The sequence below is a fragment of the Fopius arisanus genome, unplaced genomic scaffold (assembly GCF_000806365.1).
Source record: "Fopius arisanus strain USDA-PBARC FA_bdor unplaced genomic scaffold, ASM80636v1 scaffold00002, whole genome shotgun sequence".
Taxonomy (NCBI): Eukaryota; Metazoa; Arthropoda; class Insecta; order Hymenoptera; family Braconidae; genus Fopius; species Fopius arisanus.
This window is the reverse complement of record NW_011887741.1, coordinates 2282576-2305404: the sequence shown is the minus strand read 5'-3', so window position 1 is coordinate 2305404 and position 22829 is coordinate 2282576. Positions and strand designations below refer to the sequence as shown.

General features: G+C 36.3%; 1 protein-coding gene and 2 non-coding genes across 4 annotated transcripts; 1 reads left to right on the top strand and 2 right to left on the bottom strand.

Annotated features, from left to right (window-relative positions):
- Positions 1-562: 562 nt before the first annotated feature.
- TRNAD-GUC (transfer RNA aspartic acid (anticodon GUC)) lies at positions 563-634 on the bottom strand. Its single transcript has one exon. It is a non-coding gene; the product is annotated as a tRNA-Asp (tRNA).
- A 315-nt stretch (positions 635-949) lies between these two features.
- On the bottom strand, positions 950-1021 carry TRNAD-GUC (transfer RNA aspartic acid (anticodon GUC)). Its single transcript has one exon. It is a non-coding gene; the product is annotated as a tRNA-Asp (tRNA).
- A 15240-nt stretch (positions 1022-16261) lies between these two features.
- LOC105267253 (uncharacterized) lies at positions 16262-22573 on the top strand. 2 transcript variants are annotated; one of them, XM_011305962.1, is made up of 3 exons: positions 16262-16947; positions 20486-20604; positions 21816-22573. In XM_011305962.1, exons 1-3 carry the CDS (start codon positions 16668-16670, stop codon positions 21864-21866), a joined length of 450 nt encoding a protein of 149 aa, XP_011304264.1. In that variant the 5' UTR covers positions 16262-16667; the 3' UTR covers positions 21867-22573. The 2 variants fall into 2 exon arrangements, with proteins under 2 accessions (XP_011304264.1, XP_011304274.1); XM_011305972.1 differs by lacking the exon at positions 20486-20604 and having other exon boundaries at positions 16275-16947.
- The last annotated feature ends 256 nt before the right edge of the window (positions 22574-22829 follow it).

The window sequence follows — 22829 nt, the reverse complement described above, 5'->3', positions numbered from 1 at the left end:
AAGTAGATGCTTTATCAGTGGGGAACATGAGTTAACGATGGGGTAACTGCCACACCCCTCGTTTAGCACCTGGATAACGCGGTGTAGGCAGATGTTACTGATTCTTGTTAATTAATGATGAGGGGGTATTACACATCTAATCCCGGTATGCTGTATCGATTGGTGCTTCCTGTTCGAAAAAATTCCTGGCGGGTTTTTGATTGTGGGAATTGTGCGAACAGTGCAATGCTTTCGCATTGCAGCTTAGAGTTTCTCACAGCAATTAGCGCACCCCCGGCAATTTCAGGCTTCATCGAGTCGCGCGATTGAAACTTTTTATGTTTTAGGGAATAAGGTTGTTTAAAAAAAGCAACATGCTAGGGGAAAATAATATACTTCCTGGGCAGTTCATCATCAATCACTTTTCATTCAAGTTGCGCTGCGAATTTCATGATTCCTACCGGAGGAACTGAGAAAATGTGTATTGTTGATTATTTGTAACGAAAAAAAAAAATATATCGAATATTTTTTCTGGCAGTGACATTAATTGTTGATATGGATGTGTAAAAAAAAAAAAAAAATTCTCTCCGGCGGGGAATCGAACCCCGGTCGTCCGCGTGACAGGCGGAAATGCTCACCACTATACCACCGAAGATATATTTTAGAATGAACACAATCAAGTATAAGAAGTCAGTTCCATGCATTCCGAAACAAAAAATTTTATATTCGAAATTTCAACGTCAAAATAATACTTGTCCCCCGCCACGAATTTTTCGCTTGGCAGAGGATTGCGTACATTTCGTAAATTTTTTAAGATCAATTCTTGCTGGTGCGTCGGATTTAAATCTATAAATAGTCGTAGACTAACGGATCCAAAATGAATATTTTATAATGCCTCTAATCCAAGCTCTCCTTACTTATTTTTTCATTTTTATGATGGCAAAATTGTTTGTAAAAAAAAAAAAAAATTCTCTCCGGCGGGGAATCGAACCCCGGTCGTCCGCGTGACAGGCGGAAATGCTCACCACTATACCACCGAAGATATATTTTAAATAAAACAAGATTGGCTACAAGAAGTTAGTGACAGTGTACTGAATATCGTATGACATTTCGGAAAATTTCCCTCATACTTGTTTGGTCGCTTTTAAATTACTGTACGGCTATCAAAAGTGATTTCAAGGCAAATTCTTAAACGTGTGAAAATGTTCTTTGCTAGAAAGAAAAATAATTCAAATTTAATAACTCAGTTACCACGACGTTTGCCGTATGGCAACGGGACCCCAATTCCCAGGATTTACGGCGGGCATATCCACAAATTACGCAATATTAGGATTTCTCCAAAGACCGTTATTTAATATGAAATACCACCGGAAGTTTTGTAATAGAATACGCCCACATGTTTGGGTACTCCAGAGTAAAATGTGGAGCAATAAAAAGCCGGGAAATGTAATTTATTTGAGAACATATGAGACTCGTATTTTCCGTTAATTAATTCGACGAGTCATTAATGGAAATGCAGAACAGGTGGGTAATGCATTAGAATCTCTGGACTGGATTAGAATCTATGAACCGACGACATTTGTTGTACGTTCGAGCGAAATAACAAAGCAACTGTTAGCATGTCTGAGTGGCAAACGGATTTTTTCATTGATTATAAATTAAATTTCCCAGACGTGAAAATTCTAAAAAGTTTGATTAGTCAATTTCACACCCGCGATCGGATACTTCCGAGATAAAACCGTTTTCTCAAGAGAATTCTTGGCAGGTGCCGAAAAAATTGTAAATTCGTACGCTAAATACACATTATGGCAGGTGGGCTTCTGTACCACGCCATGAAGAGTATTACTTCGTTCTTTACTCCGGAACAAATAAGTGCTCTTTGGTGTATGCATATTTCAGAAGGTGATAATCACACAAGTATTCTTTTGAGAGAGAACGGATGCATTATATTCTGAAACAATCCCTCAGTTTCAAACTGCACGGTTCAAAATTTTTTATCTCAATTCTCAAAGATTAAAATGAAATATTCCTCCAATTTCACTATGCAAAAAAATGGCAATGCAAATAAATAAATAATAAATTCATAATTAGTCATTGAACTTCACGTAAGAATTTGGAAAAAACGCTGGTATTGCAATTTTTTAAATAGTTGAAAAATATCTGGAAAATTTCCAAAATGACTTTTAGAATAGTTTTGGAATTCGAATTGGTGAACTCGATATTGATTTCTTCTCGTAAATAAAGGCGGTCCCTCGTAAATAAAACATTCCTGGTAATTTTCCGGGATCTTCAGGTACTTCACGGCAGGAGGTGGAGGTGGAGGTGGAGCTCCTAGGGACCCCGGGAAGGATGACACTGACGAGGGCAAGACCAGACAGGTAAGTCGAATTTGCAAGAAAATTAACCCAACCCCTACGACCTGTTTTTCCCGCTGTCCATCCCCCATGACCAGGGGCTCTTTATGACATCGAATTACGCCCTGGGTCAGAACTACATGATTCCCCACCCTGGGGTATTTAAAGGATGGAGACTACCTGCTTTTGCATTTGAGTCTAGCCACAAGAGTTTGCCAAGTGTAATAAAACCTACAAGACGCCAGAATTTATTGAACATTCAGTTATAAAATTATTTGGAATATTCAATAACATTGTTCATTTTCAATTTCCTCAATTAAATTGAAAATTAACAAATAGTATCTATCAAGTATTAATATACATTTTGTATTTAATCATTTTTATAATTAATTTTCTATTATTAATAAAAATTTCAGATTCCCTCATTTTCAATTTTTTTTAATTTCTTGAAAAATCGAAAATTCAAATGATTCTTCAATTATTCATTCATCATAAATTTAGAATGAGTATAAAATACTGTTCTAGCATTCATTAATCACGATACGTGCGCCAAGCATGCGCCATATTCTAGTAAATGAAAAAAAAAAAGTGAAGAACAAAAATTGGCGGGAAAATCTCCGGACCTTTTCAGTCCCTCAATCAACGTCACCTCCTTGGGAATATTTTTCCCACCCCCATCAGACGAACTGCCCCACACGTCTACCTCAGTAAAATTTTCCATTCTCTACCTGGAGGTCCTTTTTTCTCTGGAAGGCACTCGTCAGCTGTTGATCCCCATGAGCCTGTCCGCAACCCCCGATCCCTTTAAATTTTAAAAGCCACATCTCGTATTTTTCCTGTGTCCCTCTCCCTCCGGGATTCAACTGACTCCTTCCAAGGGTGTAAACAAAACTTGTCTGGCCGATGGGTCCTAGAGGCCCATGGGAAAGGTGGACAAAATTTGTAAAGACGAGGGTGAGCAAGTGTGCGCTGGCTATTGTCAACCATCACAGCAGGTCTTAAACTGCGTGAAATTTTTTCAGTACACCCTCAACCTCATTAATTCTATATAGAATCCGAACTGAGGGCTGAGAGCAGCCGGAAGCTTCCCCGTGGAATAATCCGCAAAAAAAAAAAAAAACACTGAAACCCACGTGGGTTAATAAAACTGGCTTCATCAACAAAAAATAAAAGACCAGTAACAAAACGTAAAAAAAACGTGCAAATCAAAATGGAAGGTGGAGCCATGAAAACAAAATGGAAGGTGGAACCATGAAAACAAAATGGAAGCAGTCGATATAGAAACTGTCGATATGAAATTTTTTTTTTAATAAAATAAGTTTACTTAAAGTACAGCGAAGGGGAATTAAAATAATAGATAAAAAAAAGGCACATCTTGAGGACTAAAAAAAAATGGAAGACGGACTAAGAAGGAAGAGGTGATCCTACCTGAATTTATTTTAGAAGTGGAAAAATAATAAATACTCCACAATATTTTATTCATTGTTTAAATAAAAATAGGACAAATGAAAAATTTTTGTTCCCCACCCGCGTGTTCCTTGCAGGATTTTTTAACTTTAAAACCTTGACTCCCTCGTTTATTTGCAACAAACCTATCGGGAAATATCTGACAATTATCGACGCTCTTGCGGTACTCACATACGAATACTTTCCTCCGCGCAATTTTATGGTCATAAAAAAAGGGCACGCGTTCCGAAGTTTCGCCACGCGACAACCTAGTTCCAAGAATTCATTGACGACGATAGGGGGATATCCCTTGTTCCCTGTTTTCCAGCATCCGCAGATCTCCGTGTCCCGACTACTGTCGGCACCTCAAAGGAACCGCACACACGCGCTCAGAATTCTTCCATTTCTCAGCGCACAAAGAGCCCGGGAACACGTAGAGAAAAAAATAAAAAATGTTCCTCCAACTTTTTTTCAACTCCTCGCTGCTTACGGAGAGAGCCAGAGAGTCTCTCAGTGTGGGTTTTTTTGACAAGATCGTAAAATTGGTCGATCCTGTTCAAACTTTAGGCCGAATCACTGACAATGAGTTTTATGATACGTTCAATAGCTGTTATCAACAGTGTACACACCCGATTTTTCTCTGGTAAGAAAATACTACTGTCGACAAAGAAAATTATTTGATACATGAAAATATTGTCTTGCCGATTTTTATTACCGTGAAATCTCGTCGATTCATTTTTTTCTCACACCGAGAGAATTTTTTTTCCACATGAAAAATATTTATTCTGATAATTACATATTTTATTGTATTATTTAAATACATAAAATTGACCCACCTATATAATAGCTATATAAATCTGGACATATACATATCTTGTATATATTCTACACATAAATTTGGATTTATATAATTTTTTTATATAGAATATTGAGTAAATTTCATATAAAAAATATATAATTCTCGAAATAATTGTTGATAAAATATCTGGAAGATTTAATATTTATGGCTGAAACATATGCACATGTGTATATATATGTATGTCTCGTGGAAACCGCTTAATGTTCGGTTTATCGGTAATTGTTTCTCTCATTGTGCACCACCGTCTCTCCGACGTCCTTCTCTTCCTTCGGAGGAATGCCAACCCTGGGCCAGCGTCTTGGAAACACGAGGACGCAGATGGGATTGCGTTTAATGAAGTCTGGCTGGCTAGCACCTGCCACTTTCCAGAAGACCAACGGTCGTTGCAGCCTCGAATTCCCGCGCGAATTCAATCCACCGCGAGAAAAATGACTAGAAAAATCAAAACCCCAGAGAATTTCCCCAGAGGTCAAGAAAACCGGCGGGAATCATTGGTTTTGAATTCAGGAACTCAAAGAGCAACAGGTGATTCAACCCTCAGATAATGTTTCGGGGAATATCTTCAAATGCAAATGAAATATTGAAATTTTCGTCTAAATCATTTATCTAGATCTCATTTCACTCCACAAAAAAGGTTCTGTGGAGGATTTTGGTATCTCGATTGAATCCTGAGATATTCCTGAAAAAATCCATCGACGATGGGTGATGGATTTCCACTAGATATTTTTTAGTTTAGATCGTGCCAAGTGATTTAAAATCTTCAACTGGGTCGCAGGTATTTAAAGGATGGTGACTCGCGACTGAATTTCCGAGGGATAGGATCGACTTCCTTTTTCAATACGCCAGGGAGAAACTCGAGATCCTGCGGGGGTTGCCAAGTGTGCAGAAGAGCGGAAGGGACCCAGTGTACATGCTCTTCGCATACTGATCTCTAATTACCGGCATCTGGCTGTGTATCCCGGAAGACATCCTCCAAATGCCACTCGACAATTTATTTTGCGAGACAAAAGTTTATGCCATTCTCCATATTTCGTAACGGCTCTAGATTTTTGTGGATAAATCATTGAATCCTCAAAAAAAATGATATTAAAACAGTACATTATTTTATAATAATATAAAAATGATGATGACAATCAATTTTATAATTTTATCTATTATTATTATCAGAATAGATAATAATGGAGTGGAATTGTTAATTTTACCACGTACTACTCTATTGCAATGATTGTAATGATTTTTCGAGAAAGAAAAATATCCTGACTTATGAGACATTTCACAGACCAGCGGGTCTAGTTTACCGTAATAAAACCCGAAGGCTTCCATTGTCCTGTATTTTACGATCTATAAAAAAAATACTCCGAGATTTTTCTTGAAACGTGGATTGAAAAGCATTCACAAAATAATCGACATTGTCAAGGGATAAATTTCTCGTTGACTTTCCAGATGTCTTGGAGGTCGAACAATTCAGAATAAATCTCCGTCTCTGCCTTGCAGACGATTTTATGATCTACCGAAAGAATCTCTCGTTTCCCTCAAAATCGGACGGTTTTACAGATGTTCTTCTCGATTTTCTTGATTTCCGAGTTTTGTTCATTCCAATCAACCGAAATAATTTATTTAACACTCTTCGATTATTTATTTATCTTATTTATGCGATCTTCTGTTATAATTCAAGAAATGATTAATTCTTTAGAAGAAAAAAAAATTATCTACGTGAAAGAAATAAAATACCAATAAAAAATATATTTAATAAACATTATGATTATTGTTGTTAAATTTCTGCACCCAGAGTGAAGATATTTTTTCATCAATCGTAAAAAAAAAAATAAAATGGTAAATCCCAGAAATTTTGAAATAAACAAAAATTCTGTTCTGTTGAAAAATAATTCAGATAGACTAGAATCAATAAAATAATAAATAAAAATGAAAGAATGAAAGTTTAAAAATAAAAAAAATGTATAATACGTTTTATTTAATTGACAGGTTCAATATTTTTAATTTCAATGACCCTCCCCTGAAAAAAAATCGATAGAGGGTAAACCTCGATTACCAGAAAATGATTCAGCAATTCTCATCACATAAAATTTAATTACCCCACATCTGGCAATTGCCGGGGCAAAAGCGAAACGAATAATCGATATATCGTATTTCCCCACACCCCCACGAACTCGATAGCACTAGAGTATTTTGGGATGAGGATGGATTGCAAGGCGTGACCGTGTATTTTACTAGATCCTTCACAATCCAGCTGCTCTCGTGAGGTGTTCCACTGTTCCACACATTCACCAGCAAAATGGAATTCCCTCTGGCCCCTGAAAATCTTATTATCTCGCTCTATCCACCGGATTGCTCTTGTATTCCGACGATAGCCGGTGGAGATAGCAACTGGATCGACCGAGAATGGGAGGTGAACAGCTGGTGCTGAAAAAAGGATCTTTAAAGGCCTGGCAAACTCACCCAACGGTCTTTAAATTTTTTCTATCTAGAATTTGTCTGGGCTCACCCTCAGTTCAGATAAACACCAAGGAATGACTCCAAATCTTGTCAAGGGCTTTGTTCAAGTAGTAATTCATGCACAGAGAAATATTCAATAAAAATTACGTGTCGGTAAAGTTTGCGGAATTATTTCGAAATCTTCTCAGAAATTTCGGTCATTTTTTGTATGAATTTTCAGTGAAGAATTACGATATCGCCACGTAAATTTTCTTAATTATTCCGTAATCGATGTTCAATGAAAATTCCACGTCTTTTCCGTAATTTCAGACCGAAATGTTGTCGGGGGAAATTTTACGGAATTCTCACGTAATTTTTCTTCGGCGTTCTGTAATTTTTAAATTACAATAAATATATTATATAATATAAATAATATTTTAAATTACAATAAATTACAATCGCTTGAATCTTTCAATTAATTAATTAAATCGAAGTTGATTTTGAAATGTTTTAATTAAAAAATGATTTATTTCTCGGGTCGTGAAGAAATCTCTGGGAATAGGGATCTCCTTTTACTGAAAGGATTTTTTTTGTCCCGGGAAAAATTCATAGAATCGAGGAATCGTTTCTTGGAATTATCAGGAAGTTTTCGAGAATTTGAAAAACACTCTAACCCTGAGAATTTGATTTCTATCTAGACGATTCGCTAAATAAAAAAGGCCGATCTCCCATAAATTTACTTTTATACTTTATTTTATATTTTTATTCCTCGCAATTAAAAAAACCGTTACGTCTCGCAATAATTCATTACATTTTCAAGATTTTTGTCTCTCAGTCTGAAAACGAGATAATTCATGAATAGATTTCAACATTTTTTTAAATAAACAAGAGAATATTTCAAATGTTGTTTTTTTCTCCGGACAAGATCTCAAGAATTAAAAAAATCGTGAAATCTCATGAATAATTATGTCCGAAGACTTTTCTCTCAGTGTTGTAGAGAAACTAATTGAAAAAAAATCAACAGGGGAATATTTTTTGTCTCAGGCAAATGTTCTTTGTCAAAAGTAATATTTTCTCTCAGTGTTGGGGTATAAAAGTAACTCTGCTCTGAGCTGCTCTTTTATGGAGGACTGGGGCGGAATTTTTTGAGCATTTAAGTATTCAAATCGCCTGGAGCTGTTATGGGGTAATTGGACAAGCTTATTTCGTCGTAAAAACATTGTTGAACCTTGGGACCGAGGGAACTCGGTAACCGCTGGGTCTGTCAGTACTTTGGGTTTTGGGTTTTGTTTTCAAAAGGCCAGGGGAACTTTGCCGAATTTATGGGTTTTTTTCGCGGTCCGCCTTGAAAATTCTCAGATAAAGACGTCAAGTAACGCGGGAGCGGTTTTATATATTGGAGAAAGGGTGGAATTATTTTTTTTTTCAGATTAATTTCTGGGTTTATCCAGGAATTCTGGAATCAATTGTTACTTTTTCAATGTTCCTTCGAATTTAATTACCAACGATTAAATTAAATTGCATGATTTTTTTTTCTCCTATCGTTCATCGAGGATTTATCATTTTTGTTGAATTAATTATTGGTGGATAATTAATATTCCATTTATAGTAATCCGGGTTTAAAAAAAATTGTGATCGGAATATTTTTTCCAAATTTTTCAAAAATTTCTGGAAAACTTTTCAGAAAATTATGAAAAAAAATTTCCGAAACAAATTTTTGAAAACTTTTTCAAAACATTTCCCAAGAATACAATTGTTTCGTTTCCCAATTTTTTTTTTGAAAAAGAAAATTTACTGAAAAGTTCTCCAGAAATTTTTGGAAAATTTGAAAAAAATATTCCGATTACAATTTTTTTTTTCCGGGAAATATTCTACTTTATCGAATTGATAAAAAAATTGAAAAGGTTCTCACGATGATCATTACAATAAAAATGAGTAATTAGTAATGATTAATTAGAGTGAGAAGAGAAAGGTTTAATTACTCCGAGTAAAATTGCTTGCAAAATTATTATTTTATTTGAAAAATTCCACAAATGCTATAAATTTTATTTAAATACACCATTTGTAATTTTCCTACGTCGCGGAAAACGATAAATCTTCCTGGAGCATCTGTCGAATCTCTTCACCTTTCCAAAAATATTGCAACCCTTCCCTGAACAAGAACCCTTCAGCGAATCCGATGCTCGACGAAGAAAAATGGAGAGTGGACTATCACCACGCGATCACCTGGGCATCACTACAAACCGAAAAGGGTTTCATTCTCCCTCGCATTCACAAAAATAAGAATGAAAACACGTCAGCAATTTTGGAGGGAACCGATGGCAGATGAGCAAACATCTCAGAATTCTCCATGAACTCCAGAATATGAAGATGTCTCTATCATCCGCCCCCTGAATCCTATTTATTTTGCACTTCTCGTCACCCTGAGGAGTCAGTGATCCCCAGGTGTAGGTTGTCACCAAAAATTCATCATTGATATTCAAGCAAAAAATTCAAGAAAAATGACAAAACATTCCACGTACCGGAATTTATCTAGAAATATAAGAAAATAATCTGAAACAAAAAATGAATTAAATTAATCCAATCAATTTCTCATTTCTTACTTCAGAAAATAAATAGAATTATTTAAGAAATTGATTGACTCGTAAAAAAAATTGTTGTGGAAAATTGCAAGTTTTTTATTTGAAATTACAAGTGTAATTTTCCAATACTGAAGTAACGTCTTCGTAAAGAATGCAAAATGGCTCGAGGTAATATTTGTAGTGCAATTGAAGTGTTCTTTGTGATATTCTGGATACCCCCGAGTCATTGGTTATTTTTTTTTTTTTCGTCAGCAATTGAACGGAGTGAAGACCATCAGGAATAATGGAAGCCTGAGTCCTGAATGCCTGAATCCAAAAAAGGTAGTACTGGATAGTAAAGGTAGCAATGCACTTGGCAACTTGGCTTGGCAACCGAGGGACAATTATTTGCTGACCACAGCAAATACGGAATCACCATTTTCGGAAACCTGCGTTTGGATATAACAATTCTCTAGTGAAGTGGTAAAACGAGGTAATAAATTCAATACACCGTTTTTATAGTTAACATTGAACCCCAGACCTCAAGGTCTATCAACAAATTTACTGACTAAAAACAAATTGTTTCCAATCGTTATTTTATTATCAACATTTCAATTTTTTTTTAACTAAACTCAGTCTTACGAAAATTTTTTTCATCACGATATGCATATAAAAAAATCATATACATGTATATATATATTTTTTTTTCAATTAAAAAATGTTCAATTAATTTTATAGACTGAACTCGACGTATTGATTATGTAATTCGGATTTTGTTTATCAAATAAATTTTTTTCAGGTTTCTCACATGATTATTTAAAGTCTATTTAGACATTCCCTCGAGTTGTTCACCGAATTCCATTTTTTGTCGACGAATTGGGGCGGAATTGTAGAATATAAGGAGAAAATTTCTTGACGAAAGGTTTCTTTCCTGAATTTTTTTTAAAGTATTCGACTGGTTGTGGCTGATATCGGGATCTAATGGAGGATTTGTAGCAGACAGCCAGGTGTTGCCACCCAAAAGGGTAGAGTTTCAATATTTTCGATTTCTTTTCCTCTCGGATGGTCCCTCCTACGATCTCCAAAACAGTTACTCCAACATGAATGTATTGAACCCTTCAGTGTGCACCAGCTGTCGATTCTGTTTCAATCGTGCGGATCCTATCGGAATCCCTTTCCTCCGAATGTTATCGCAATATCGCAATAATTATTTTAACAAAATCCAATAAAATCACATATAATTCTCGTCTCAACTCTCAACGAAATCCTGAATTCATAAAAATAATTTTTTCCCCTGCACCAATAACAGAAATTTTTATAAATCCCAGTTTTCAGTAAATATCTCAGAATTGAAGGCAGACAGCGATTTTTTCATGAATACCTTTTTTGTAGCCCTCATCTTTTTCTCCGAAAAATGTTTATATGAAAATATTGCTATCTTTCTTCAATTTCGAGATATTCACCGAGTAGTGGGAAAAGTGCAGCACTTGAAGAAGTCTATAAAATTGCTATTCAATATATTTTATTTTTATTTATTATTATGCAATATTTAATTCGTTTGATAAGAGAAAATCTTTAAACATTCTTGAATGAATTCTTTCTGGTGGTACATGAATTCCCAGATGTTCATACACGCGGATGAAAAAATTTTGAAATATATCGCATCCATCTCCGGAAGAACGTGTCGGGAGTATTAAGTGTCGGCTTTTTGAATCGGTCAATATCTCCTGACAAACCCGCAAGCGACAATGATCACTACTAGGATAAACGCCACTTCCGGAATTTTGTTAACCAGTGAAAAAAAAATGGCGAAATGGTAAAAAGCCCGAGCAATCACTGAAGCGCACGCTGAGTGCACATTTACGTATTATAGTTTTAAAAAAATGTGCATTTATCCGTCACGCCAGGAAATGGGTGGGTTCAATGTTGGTAGGATTCACTCTGAAGTGCATCGACTTCCTCCGGGTGTAGGTATAGAATCTCGTTTGCCAACGGTCAATTTCAGCATCGCTGTAGGCACATCCGGTTTCGTCCTTAAAAACCAACTTCAAACAATCGCTAATGACAATGTTCTTTTCATGTTTAGATATTTCTGATCCGCACATTCGCCATTTTAAAGGAGTTACCAATAAAAATTATTTCTCCCAACAAAATTCACATTCGCATTCCTGCAGAATTTTTTTTTCACTTTTTATCATGATCGTAATCTTTGATATCAACTTTATCTCGTTAAAATATATTTATAAATTTTCGTTGTAAATTATTTTACCACATCCACTGCAATCCGTTTCTCAGATAAATTATTATTAAACATATGTAAATAAATATTTATATTCGTAATTTATTTTGAATTGAATTGAAAAATAAATTACGAATATAAATATTTAATTATTAAATATTTAATAATTATTTTGCCACATCCACTGCAATCCGTTTCTCAGATAAATTATTATTAAACATATGTAAATAAATATTTATATTCGTAATTTATTTTGAATTGAATTGAAAAATAAATGAATTTTATTTACTGAACTCAATGTTTTTATTATGTACTGTAATTATTTGGTGGTACAGATATTATTTATTGACCGATTTTCTCCTCAAGAAATTTGACCAGTGTCTTCGGTTTCGGTAAAAAAACAATAGAGTATATAATTACAATTTTTGCATTCTCAGCGTCAAATTGCCCCCCGCAGCAAAAACCAAAAATGCCTCCAGTTGAAAATGAGAAATGACAATTGTTAGTGGTATTGCATTTAAATAGTAAGGATTCCCCGGGGATTTCTCGACGAACATAACATTTTACATTTTAACGAGTTGCCTCTGGGGCAGTGAAATGGTAAGGAATCTACCCATTGCCCATAATTATCCCGGATTTTCTCCTGCACTTGCCGAACGAGGAATCCATCCACTGACGTCGACTTAATGACTCCTGTCCAGCTCTATTCATCATCTTCTGTATTTAAATCACCGAGTGAAGTGGAAAAACCCCGGGAAAATGGTCCACACCATTTTTTTTTAACCCGTTCGCAAATTTTCCCAATTCAATTTTCCAGATTAAAATTTCCCCGAAAAAAATCGACAATACCCCATAAACAACAATAAACAAATAAGCATATGTAATGAAAATATTTATTTTTCATAACAAATCATTCAACGATTAATAATTATTACATTTTCTATATAATAATTGATTTTTTAAATTATTAATCAAATGATTAATCCCTGGAATGATTAAAAAAAAAATTTTGTGATGGATTTGATTTTGGAAATTTTTTTAAAAGAAATTATTTCCCCGGGAAATTTTCAGCGGAAATTTCCAACCATCAGATGAAATTATCGAACTAATTTGTTTGACGCAAGTGCAATTAATCATTTAGTCAGAATTTAGTTGCAGTAATTTCAGACATTCCATTCAGTAATTGTGTAATTGGGATAAGTGTTTTTCCCATAGCATATTATTTCATTGTCGATTTGTTTTCCAACAGTTGAAAGAAGTGTAACTATCCAGAAAATAATTTTCTCTTCAATAAAAATCCCTCCGCCGTGTAATTAATCAACATTCACTCGGAGTGCGCAACGCAAATGAACATCTCCACACAAACAAAACCCATTAAAATCAAATAAACATACTCCTCACCAGCGATACGATCAGTCGGAAAGAGGGAATTTTCTCCCCTCCTCACCCCCCCCAGCGTAAACAAAAAAAAAATTACGTTAATCATGACGTTTTATTCCACGCAATGACTCGGTTCTCACGTACTCCGATACAGCCACGGGTTTTTTATATTCTCAGGGAAAATTCTCTGTAGATCGCAATGGCGAAAAAGAAAAGAGAAAGATCGATATCGATTTTTGTGACAAATACCTGGGAATCCCTCAATCTAATCAAATTAAATCCAGTAGTTCAGGATTTTTTTTTAGAGCATTCGGAAAATTTTATCTGAGTTTTCCAAGAAAAATTGTAGTACCACCCCTTAAATTTTTTAATCACCCCCCTTTCGTCATTTTTTCCGAGAATTTTCTCTATCCAAATGACAATTTTTATGATTTTAATAATTCTAGATTGTGATACCTAGAAATTAAAGTGAATTGTCAATTGAAAATTTTTTATAAAAAATCAGTCGATGGGTAGATGAGTATGGAGGATAATTATCGACGCACGCATGCGCACCTCGGCGGAATTCAAATGGCTATTAATCGGACTCAATAATAGGAATTAATTGATTGAATACCGAATGATAAAATGACCGGTAACTGAGAAGAGGGTGTCATTTAGGGAGAAGCGGATGTCCAGTTTCCGTGTTAATTTCGCCAGTTACAGTCTGATGCGCAAAACAGACAGGGGAATTTTGTCTCACATACATCCTAATTTTGTGGTGCACCAGAAGTTTAAAGTACTGACAAGTGATTGTTAAATAGAGACACCACATGCGATCCATCGAATCCCTGATATTTTTTTTCTATTTTATTAACTAAAAATTATGAAATTTTCCCGCGATTTCTCGTGGATTTTTCTGTCTGAGATAATGTGAGATAATGTATGGATTATTCAATACAATTTTGAGATTGATACAGTTTAAAATTAAATTGCCTGTATCTCGGGCTCTGGATAGGGGCAGGGGGTGGTACAGGGGTGTATCACGGTGTCAAGGTTGAATGAGGGTAGTTTTGACCGTTGGAGAAAAAAAAATATCTTTGGAATTGAAAATCATGCGGGCAAGGGGACAGGTGTTCGACTCCACATTGTGCACCGTAACCAGAGGGCGTAACGAGTTTCATTACAGCAATCGTGATTACCCCCGGAGGATTTATCTCGGTTCGATTATACCCCCCTGATGAACCTGAAAAAAATCGCAATCGACTTTTCTAGTGGAATTTTATAAAATTTATCTGAATTTCAAAAAAATGTCATACTCATTTTGATTTTTATTTTCACGTCAATTTTTTTTTCAGTGGATTTGATAAGAGATATTAGAATAAATCGAATTTTTCAGTTTTGAATTCATGGAACACATTTTTATCGTAAATCGATGAATAATCGAGTAATAATCGATTAATTGTTAGAATCGATACCATTCGAGATTAATCGATAATGGAAAAAGAGAAAAATATGGATTTGAAATTTCGACACTGAAATTCCGAGAAATTTTCTGGGGATTATCCACTCATTAAACAGTAATTATCTCCGGGAAATTCCCAAGCCGGGATTAGTGTCTTGTATTTATCGTAGCAGAAGGATAACTGATAGAAGTAATCTCGAAGGTATAAGTCGATCCTCGAACGTGAAAATGTCAACATCGAGAATCCATCTCCACCCCCGGTCAAAATTTGTTTAACAATTTTCGCGATTTTTTGATTTCTCGACATTTTTTTAATTTCTCTTCACGATGAATTTTCTTTTTCCTTTTTATACCAGCACTCCATCCATTCCAAAAATTTTTCTAGTCATGCCTCTATTTTCCCTAATTTTTTAATAAAATTTCATAAATGTCAGCAAAACCTTAAATAGCCATAAATGAAAATTCATAAACTGCCACTCAGAGACGATAAAAGCAAAAATTTTCCGTGTCCCATAAAGAGAATTGAATCCACGTGTACATTCAATTGTGGGGTAAAAAAAAAATTGAACCCTCGGTTTGACCGAACCTTTAACCCAGTCTCAACAGTGGATTTATAACCGCCTCAGAGGACTCTCCTTTCCCCTCCAAGACACGTGTGTTGAGAAATCTTCCCGCTTTTTTTCCCTTCTCCACCTTCTTTGTGTCGTCAGTTTCTTTTTTCCTCGATTTCCACATCCCTCCACCCCCCCTCCCCAATACTCTTTTGCAACCGACATTGAAACGACGATGCACCAGAGAAGAAAGAGCACCAAGTGCTCAAAATTCTATTGGAGACATGTCAAGCTGTTTCAAACGAAATTATCGTCATAGGGAAAATCCACGAGAAAATGCACAAAGAAAAAAATAATTTTCGTCTTCTGTAGCAAGAAAATTATTTATGGAAAATTGAATTATTTTTTTTTATCGAGAAAATCGAATTTTCGAGACTGCGAAAAAAGATTTCATTTATAATCCCAATTATTTATTTATAATGATGTTTGAACTGTTTTAATATATTATAAATAAACAATAAATATTAAATAATTAATTGGGAATCACGAAAAATCATCATCTTTCCACACGCCTAAATTTTTTCTTCTCCCAAGAAACCAAATTTAAAAAAAAATCAAAAAGCTCATATTTATTCTTCCAAAAATGAATAATTGTTACAAAAAAATGTCACGGATCAATCATTAAAAAAAAAAGCAAGAACTTGAATTTATTTCCGAGAAAATGAAAAGACAAAATGGCAAATAGATTAATAGCAAAAAATCTCGAAAAAAATTCGCGTTTCCCTAACGCGAGAAGTCATGGTGCCTCTCCTACTCCATTTATTATCTTCCTCTCTGAAAGGAAAAAAAGACCGAAAAAAAAAAAAAAAATTCCTCCATCTCCATTCGCCGTCTCCCTTTCCCCATCGCCGATGACCCAGGGACTCACACATACCTAGTATATACCTGGAGACTTTAAAATCGCTTAACATAATCCGTTGGCCGGTTAGCAATACCCAAAGCCTTGGAACATCCCGCCAATTTCCACGCGCACCACCAACGCGCACCAATAGAATTCAAAAGTTATCCAGCACTCGGGTGGGGATTGAACCTCGTGGTCTCCAAGTGCTCGAGGTACAACCGCCAGAGCTCAGAAACACCAGAAACAGTCGGACCTTCTCACCGTGAGCATCAGAAAAATATCAAGAACAATTTTCAATTACATAATTACCACCAAGAAATATCCAAACTCAAGCCATCGAAAAAAAAAAAAAAAAACCGGCAAATCCAGTGAAAAATATTGAAGTGAATCGACTAAATTGAAATCAATCGATCAGAATCAGTTGGAATTAAGGTGAAGCTAAGGCGGGGTTTTCATTTTTTCATTTTTCGTTTTGAAAAGTTTTGTGAAATCCATCAAAATTACGCCGAAACGGTGTAAAATGCTGGCAGCGTCGATCCGCCGAGAAGTTCATTTGGGTAATATTTTACCCACGAGGATGCAATCGCGTGTGCCTCGGTGTCTCTTTGGGCCTCCAAATCCTAAAGAAACCGTGGAATTACTCCAGGAAGCACTGGACATGGAGAGGAGCAGGTTCATGAGTCGATGGGGTGTTGATCCACATGAAGAGGACAAGGAAAATTTCCAGATTATCAAGTGCGAGGGAAAATCGCCGAGGAAAAGTAGGAGTATTCCTTACAACAAACAAACTAGCATTCACGGTGAGTCCCAATTTATAAAATTTTCCGTTTTTTTTTTCAATAACCTAGTAACGAAGAGGTACTAAAAACGAGTCGACTCAGCAAACGCCCAAGTTTTCACGAGATATCTCGGAATCTAAGCCACATACCGAAATTTATATTGGAATCTTTTTCGTAAAACAGAATCAAAGCTACAAAAAAGCCTTCAACATATTTTCGGTATCTACATTAAATCCGGAGATATTCCTGGAAAACTCGAGCAGTCAGCTAATTCTGGAAATGGTTGAATTTCCGGGGATATCTCGATATCTGAGAGGAATAGAGAAAAATATATTAGAATCTTTTTCCTGGAGCAGAATGAAAGCTACAAAAAAGGTAATAACCTAATTTTTGATATCTCAATTGAATTCCGAGATATTCCTCGAAAACGCGAGAAATGAGCGAGTCGACTTTCCCCTTCGCTGCTAATTATTGTTTATAACAATTATCGCGATTGTTTATTGAACATAAAATGAGTATTGCTTTTGAAGCGAATGATGGATGAATTGGCTCGGTATCGAAAGCAATAGGTAAAAGTAGGTGAGAAATAGTGAACGTGGATGGCGAAATAATCGTGGGACGCACACTTGGCGTCGTAGTAGTTTTGGCGGGAAAACTAGATCGACAACGGCAAACGCCCGTCGGCACAACACTGGGGAATTACCGTATACCCAAGGGATAAAGAAAGGACTTTGGGCGCGTGGCCGGAACCCGTTCCGGCATTTTTATTCACCTCTCTTCGTATTTTCTCTCTCACACCGCTTTTAAAACACGACCCCTTTTTATTATTCCACCAGCCTCCTCCATCTCCACTGGCTTCTAGTTTTACGCCACAATGCAGCCTTTGCTATTCTACTCCAGTCAACGAAATATCAATTTCCGAATGCTTTTCTTTTTTTTTTTCCATCGGGTTTTCGAGGTCCTCTCGGTTTCAGGTGCTGAAGAAATTCTCGTATCTTCTACGCGAAATGCATTTTTCTATATTTGCAATGGGTCCTAAATAAACTATGGGAATTGACTCGCTTGCGATCGGTTGTATAAAGTGGGATATTTTTCCTGGAGTAAAGAATTTTTAATCATTGAAATCGTTTGCAAGAGATTTTTTTTTATTTAATGAATTTTAGAGATTTTTTTTTTTTGTAATTTGGGGATTTTTTATTTTTAATTAGAATTTCTTTTCTTTTTTTTCGTGTGTGCGATTTCATTACTTTTTTATAATATTCAGTTTTTTAGGAAATTATATCATAATACTGACACGTGTTTGATCAAGGATTTTTTTATAAAATTTTATTTTTTGGTCACTTGAATAAAAAATTTCTAGTAGTAGTTAATTTTATTCGTGAACATGAAATCCGATCGTGCGATATTCAGAGAAAACATATTTTCTCACAATTCCGAATAAATTCCGGTGTTTGACAATAAATAACACTAAGTTCATCACATTTTAATGATGAGGCCCATATCGACGGCCTCTAAAAATCGAATACCCGATGGAATGACGTATATTCGATGGAAAAAGGTGAAGAATTCGTCGAGCGGATGCCTAAACGAGTCTAGACTCGAATGAGTGAATCACTGTTCAGTCACTCCTGACTCATGTACTCCATTACGAAGGACCTCTCTGACTCACCGAATTCCCCTCGAAACTCAAATGCCCAATGTTCCTGGACCAAAAGTCCCCCCGAAAGCGTTAAAAAAAAAAAAAAATCGGCGATCGGCGATCGGCGAACAAATCGCGTGACCATTCTCTCCCAAGAGGTCACAAAAAAAAAAGTGTTTACTTTTGAGAGCCGTGAGAATTCCAACCCTCATTACCGATAACATCTCGCCCTTATCGGGAATAACCGGGAGTAAACAAGAGAGGGCCCTATTTACCCAAGTGGTCTGACTGTTCTTGACAAAATGGCCGCGAAGTGGCACACAAAGCACTAAAGTAACCTTAAATTCTTTATTATATTTCTCAAGTGTTATCCAACAATCTTGAGACTCTTCGAGACAGGAAACGGGGCGCATAACGGCTGAGAATTGAGATGCCGATCGCTGTTGATTATTTCTCTCCAGTCCTGATTTCTCACAGCTAAAATCCCGGATTGTGACGGCGCAGGTTCAGATAATGTGAAAATAGACCTGATAAGGATAATCTTATCCGATGATTTATCTGACGAATCACTTCCTCCGGAGATAAATTCCTTCAAAAATCTGTTGAGATTTTGGATTTCGGGATGTCGAGATCGTGGGGCTGACCATTGGTGAAATCACTCTGTCACTCTCAATTAAATCATATCAATTCAAATAAAATCATTTGAAATCCCACGAAATCGGTAATGATCGTCCCATGATATTTGACTAAACGAATAAATCGTCACTCGAAATTTTGGATTTCGCGATTTCCTAAAGCTCCCGCGTAATCAAAAATCTCGGAAGATTCTCCTAGACCGGAAGAAACCGCGTGTTCACCAGAGTGGGACCGAGAGTAAAGCGAATGCGGGCCCTTTCGCGACACCTGTTTAGCACCATCGTAAGTCCCTGAAGTCTGCTTTTTCCCACGATTAAATCGGTTGAACACGCGATACCGTCAGCATTGCGAAGGAGTCCTCGGTAAGGTCGTGCCACCACCTGTTCCATTATTTTCAAGCAGAGAGACATCTAGGTAAAACGAATGGGGGGTCACCCCACAATCTCAACATGATCCAAGTCGCCGATACAATCCAAACGATCATTCTTTAAAAGACTTCAACGTGGGCATGACACGACCGCCGTTATCCATTCAACGGTCACAAATTCAAGTTCTTTACGAAAAATCTCAGCGAATTCGCGAGGCGACTGTTGGTAGCAATTCTAACGAAGACTTAAAACCAGTTTCGAGGACTCAATTGAACTCTCATGACAATCAGGAGAGCGCATAATGGTGGGCGCTAAATTACGGTATTCCGTTCCGGGTTTTACACCAACAATTTCTGTCCTCATTGTAGTGAACACATAGCAACAGACGAGTCAGTATTTTTTTTTTTTCCACTGATCCTTCACAAGCGGTCGTCGACCGCGTCGAAATCATCGCGGAAGAAGTCCTTTCTTCTGCTCACCATTTTCTCATCGTTCTCCTCATCTTTCGTCTGAAATACCTTCGACGCAGTTGCATTCGCTCCTGAATGCCCTGGCTGTCGTAAAACGCATAAAGTCTCTGGTAGAATGTTTCGTGAGAAGATCCTGAGGGGAATCGACAAAAAAGAAAATAATAATAAAGGGAACCTCCGAGAAAAGCCAGTTTATTCCTTGAACTTTGAGAAGGGGAGAGTTATGATGGAAATGCCGTTTGCGTGATTTTTCCGGGGTGGATCCTATTGAAATTCAACTGATCTTTATGGGTGACACAATGATACTTTGTTCGGTGGTTTCTCGTGATGATTTCTTTATCGTTTGGTCGTTACCATTATCTTCGACAGATGATGCTAGGAAAATGCGTCTGATGTATGCCTTGATTTCTGGATTATTAAATTGGAGTTGAATCGTTAAAATTCAGATGCCAGAAGTTGTGGAGATCTCGGGTCTTTATTCTGGAGCTCTCAGGAGGCAGTTGGAGTACTGGAGTTAGAGGACTGGGGGAAAACTACAAAGAGAATGGAGCAAGGTGTACACCAGGTTTGGCAGTTTTTTTTTTTCTACGCAATCGTTCAGGTAAACCGTCAGGATCTCGGTATTTTGGTGGATTGGTTGGATGTTGGAGAAGGGAATTATTTTTCAAAACAATTCTTTGTATGATTCAGTCGCGAAGAGGTAGACAGCAATCAATCAATTCTGACGATTGACAAGTTCTTTCAGAATAGGTTAAATATCTCAGAATCTAGAGGAGATAGCAGAATTTTTATTATCACCTTTTTTGTGGATCTAATTGAACCCTGCAATAAATGTTATTACGAAAATTCGGTTATCTTCGTTAGATTTCCAAATATCGCGGGAAAACTGAAATGAGGGATGAGTCAACTCGTCTCCCTTTATCATTTCACTCCTGAAATGTCTTCTGGTGGTGATGACACCCTTTTTAATTCAAAGTTAAATCTGAAATAGTGAATCTTCTCTTTGATAGAATTCTTAAAAAATATTGGAGAATGTCGGATTTTTTATTGCGACTTTTCTTTCTTTTTCTTCAGCTTTAATTTTTAAAGAATAGACAAAATTTTTCCGTTTGAACATCTATCACAGGGTTTTAACACAGAGTTTTAATCTCACCTGTCACGTGGCACTTCTTATGTCTCGAAGGATCGGAGGTGAGAAGACTAGGGGAAGAGAAAAAAAAAATGAATCCTACAAAGAACGAAAATGGGGAATGGAAAGAGGGAGTGCTCAGGTGCTACCTGACCAAAGAAGGGTGCCCTGGGCAAACGAGTGTCCCCTCCAAGAGGTTTTTGTAGTACCCCGCCTTTGTTGTGGAAATCTCGTATTTTCTGGAGGGGCACTCTCATGTGGGGGTGAACCATCTGTGTCCTTGCATCGGTGCTCCTTCTCAAATCTGTCATGTAATGTTGGAGGTCCTGTACCTCAATTCAATCTGATTACTCTCAGATTACATGATTAGATGTAGCTCTCCATATGAAAAGGACTCTCATTTTCATGATTTGGATTGGAATTATCTTTTTATTATTGATTCAAATGAAACTAGAAGTCTTCCCGCCCTGGACTAAACCATTTAAACCTCATTATCTCAACTAGAAAAATCATTTCGACTCAGAATTCCCGGAATTTCACGACGAATTCATGTACTCTATACCGCCAAAAAGGTGTACCACCTCATTTGAACACGAGAGCACCACTCGAATGATTTAACTCACGTTTTCCATTTTTATTTGTTACAGATTACTGGAGATCGAGGAAATTGTGTGATGTCAACAATAAAAGATCTTTAGTCTCAGCATCAGATATGACGTCACAGGACCCGAAGCCCCAGAATTGATAAATGCAATAGGACAGATACGTTATTGATCGAGGCGAAAGTCATTGATGCCATTGGGATCTTTCATCCCATATCATCGCAGTGATTAACGATTTTCGGCTATTTATTATTGATTATTATTGATGAAACAAACTGTATATTTATTTTTCTTCCCATTCAATCATGTATCAGACTAGATGTATTCATTTTATACGTTATGTATTCTTGTCTTTAGCTTTTTGTAAATAACTTTTCGAGTGATTAGTGGAGGTTTGGATGGACTATCGTGAGACTTTTATCATCGATTTGTCAAATTCTGATCTTTACGCGATGTTTATACCTCTCGTGGGGGGCAGAATCATTATTAAATGGCTTATTCGAATGTTGAACAATTATTGATTGCATTATTCGTTGCACTTTGGATCCTCGTCTCACGATATTCTCATCGGAAGCCTGAAACGGTTGATTATTCATTGAAGTCAACGATGCAGCGCCTCCAAAGACTAATTAACTGATTGATTCTATATCAATAATGGATTATGAAAGTCCGCATAAACCTTGTTCCTTTTTTATTGGGTTAATGTGAGTACGATGGAAATCTGACTCTAGGATTATATCAATTCTAGTCAATTATGTTTAAGGCTTAATCGATTTAATAAAATATTGCAAGATTTCATTGAAATTACGCATTTTTTTTTACCCGTCATTTTTTTTTTCGTCGTTGATTCATCGATTGGATTGTTATTGACAATTTTAGAAGGTCAGGTGACACATGGTGATTTATTATTAATTTTCTGACGTCAGAGGAATTCATGAATTAATCGATTTGCCGAATGGATTGCGAGTAATTTCGGATAGAACCCATTGGCTCGGAATTATCTCAAGATCTAAGGGAATTACCAAAATTTTCAATATAACCGTTTTTCCAGCTCTCGAT

Coding starts and splice junctions, on each gene's coding strand:
- LOC105267253 (XM_011305962.1), top strand. CDS start 16,668: ATGCTGGCAGCGTCGATCCGCCGAGAAGTTCATTTGGGTAATATTTTA. Junction 16,948..20,485: donor CAAACAAACTAGCATTCACG/GTGAGTCCCAAT, acceptor GTTAAAATTCAG/ATGCCAGAAGTTGTGGAGAT. Junction 20,605..21,815: donor TGGAGCAAGGTGTACACCAG/GTTTGGCAGTTT, acceptor TATTTGTTACAG/ATTACTGGAGATCGAGGAAA.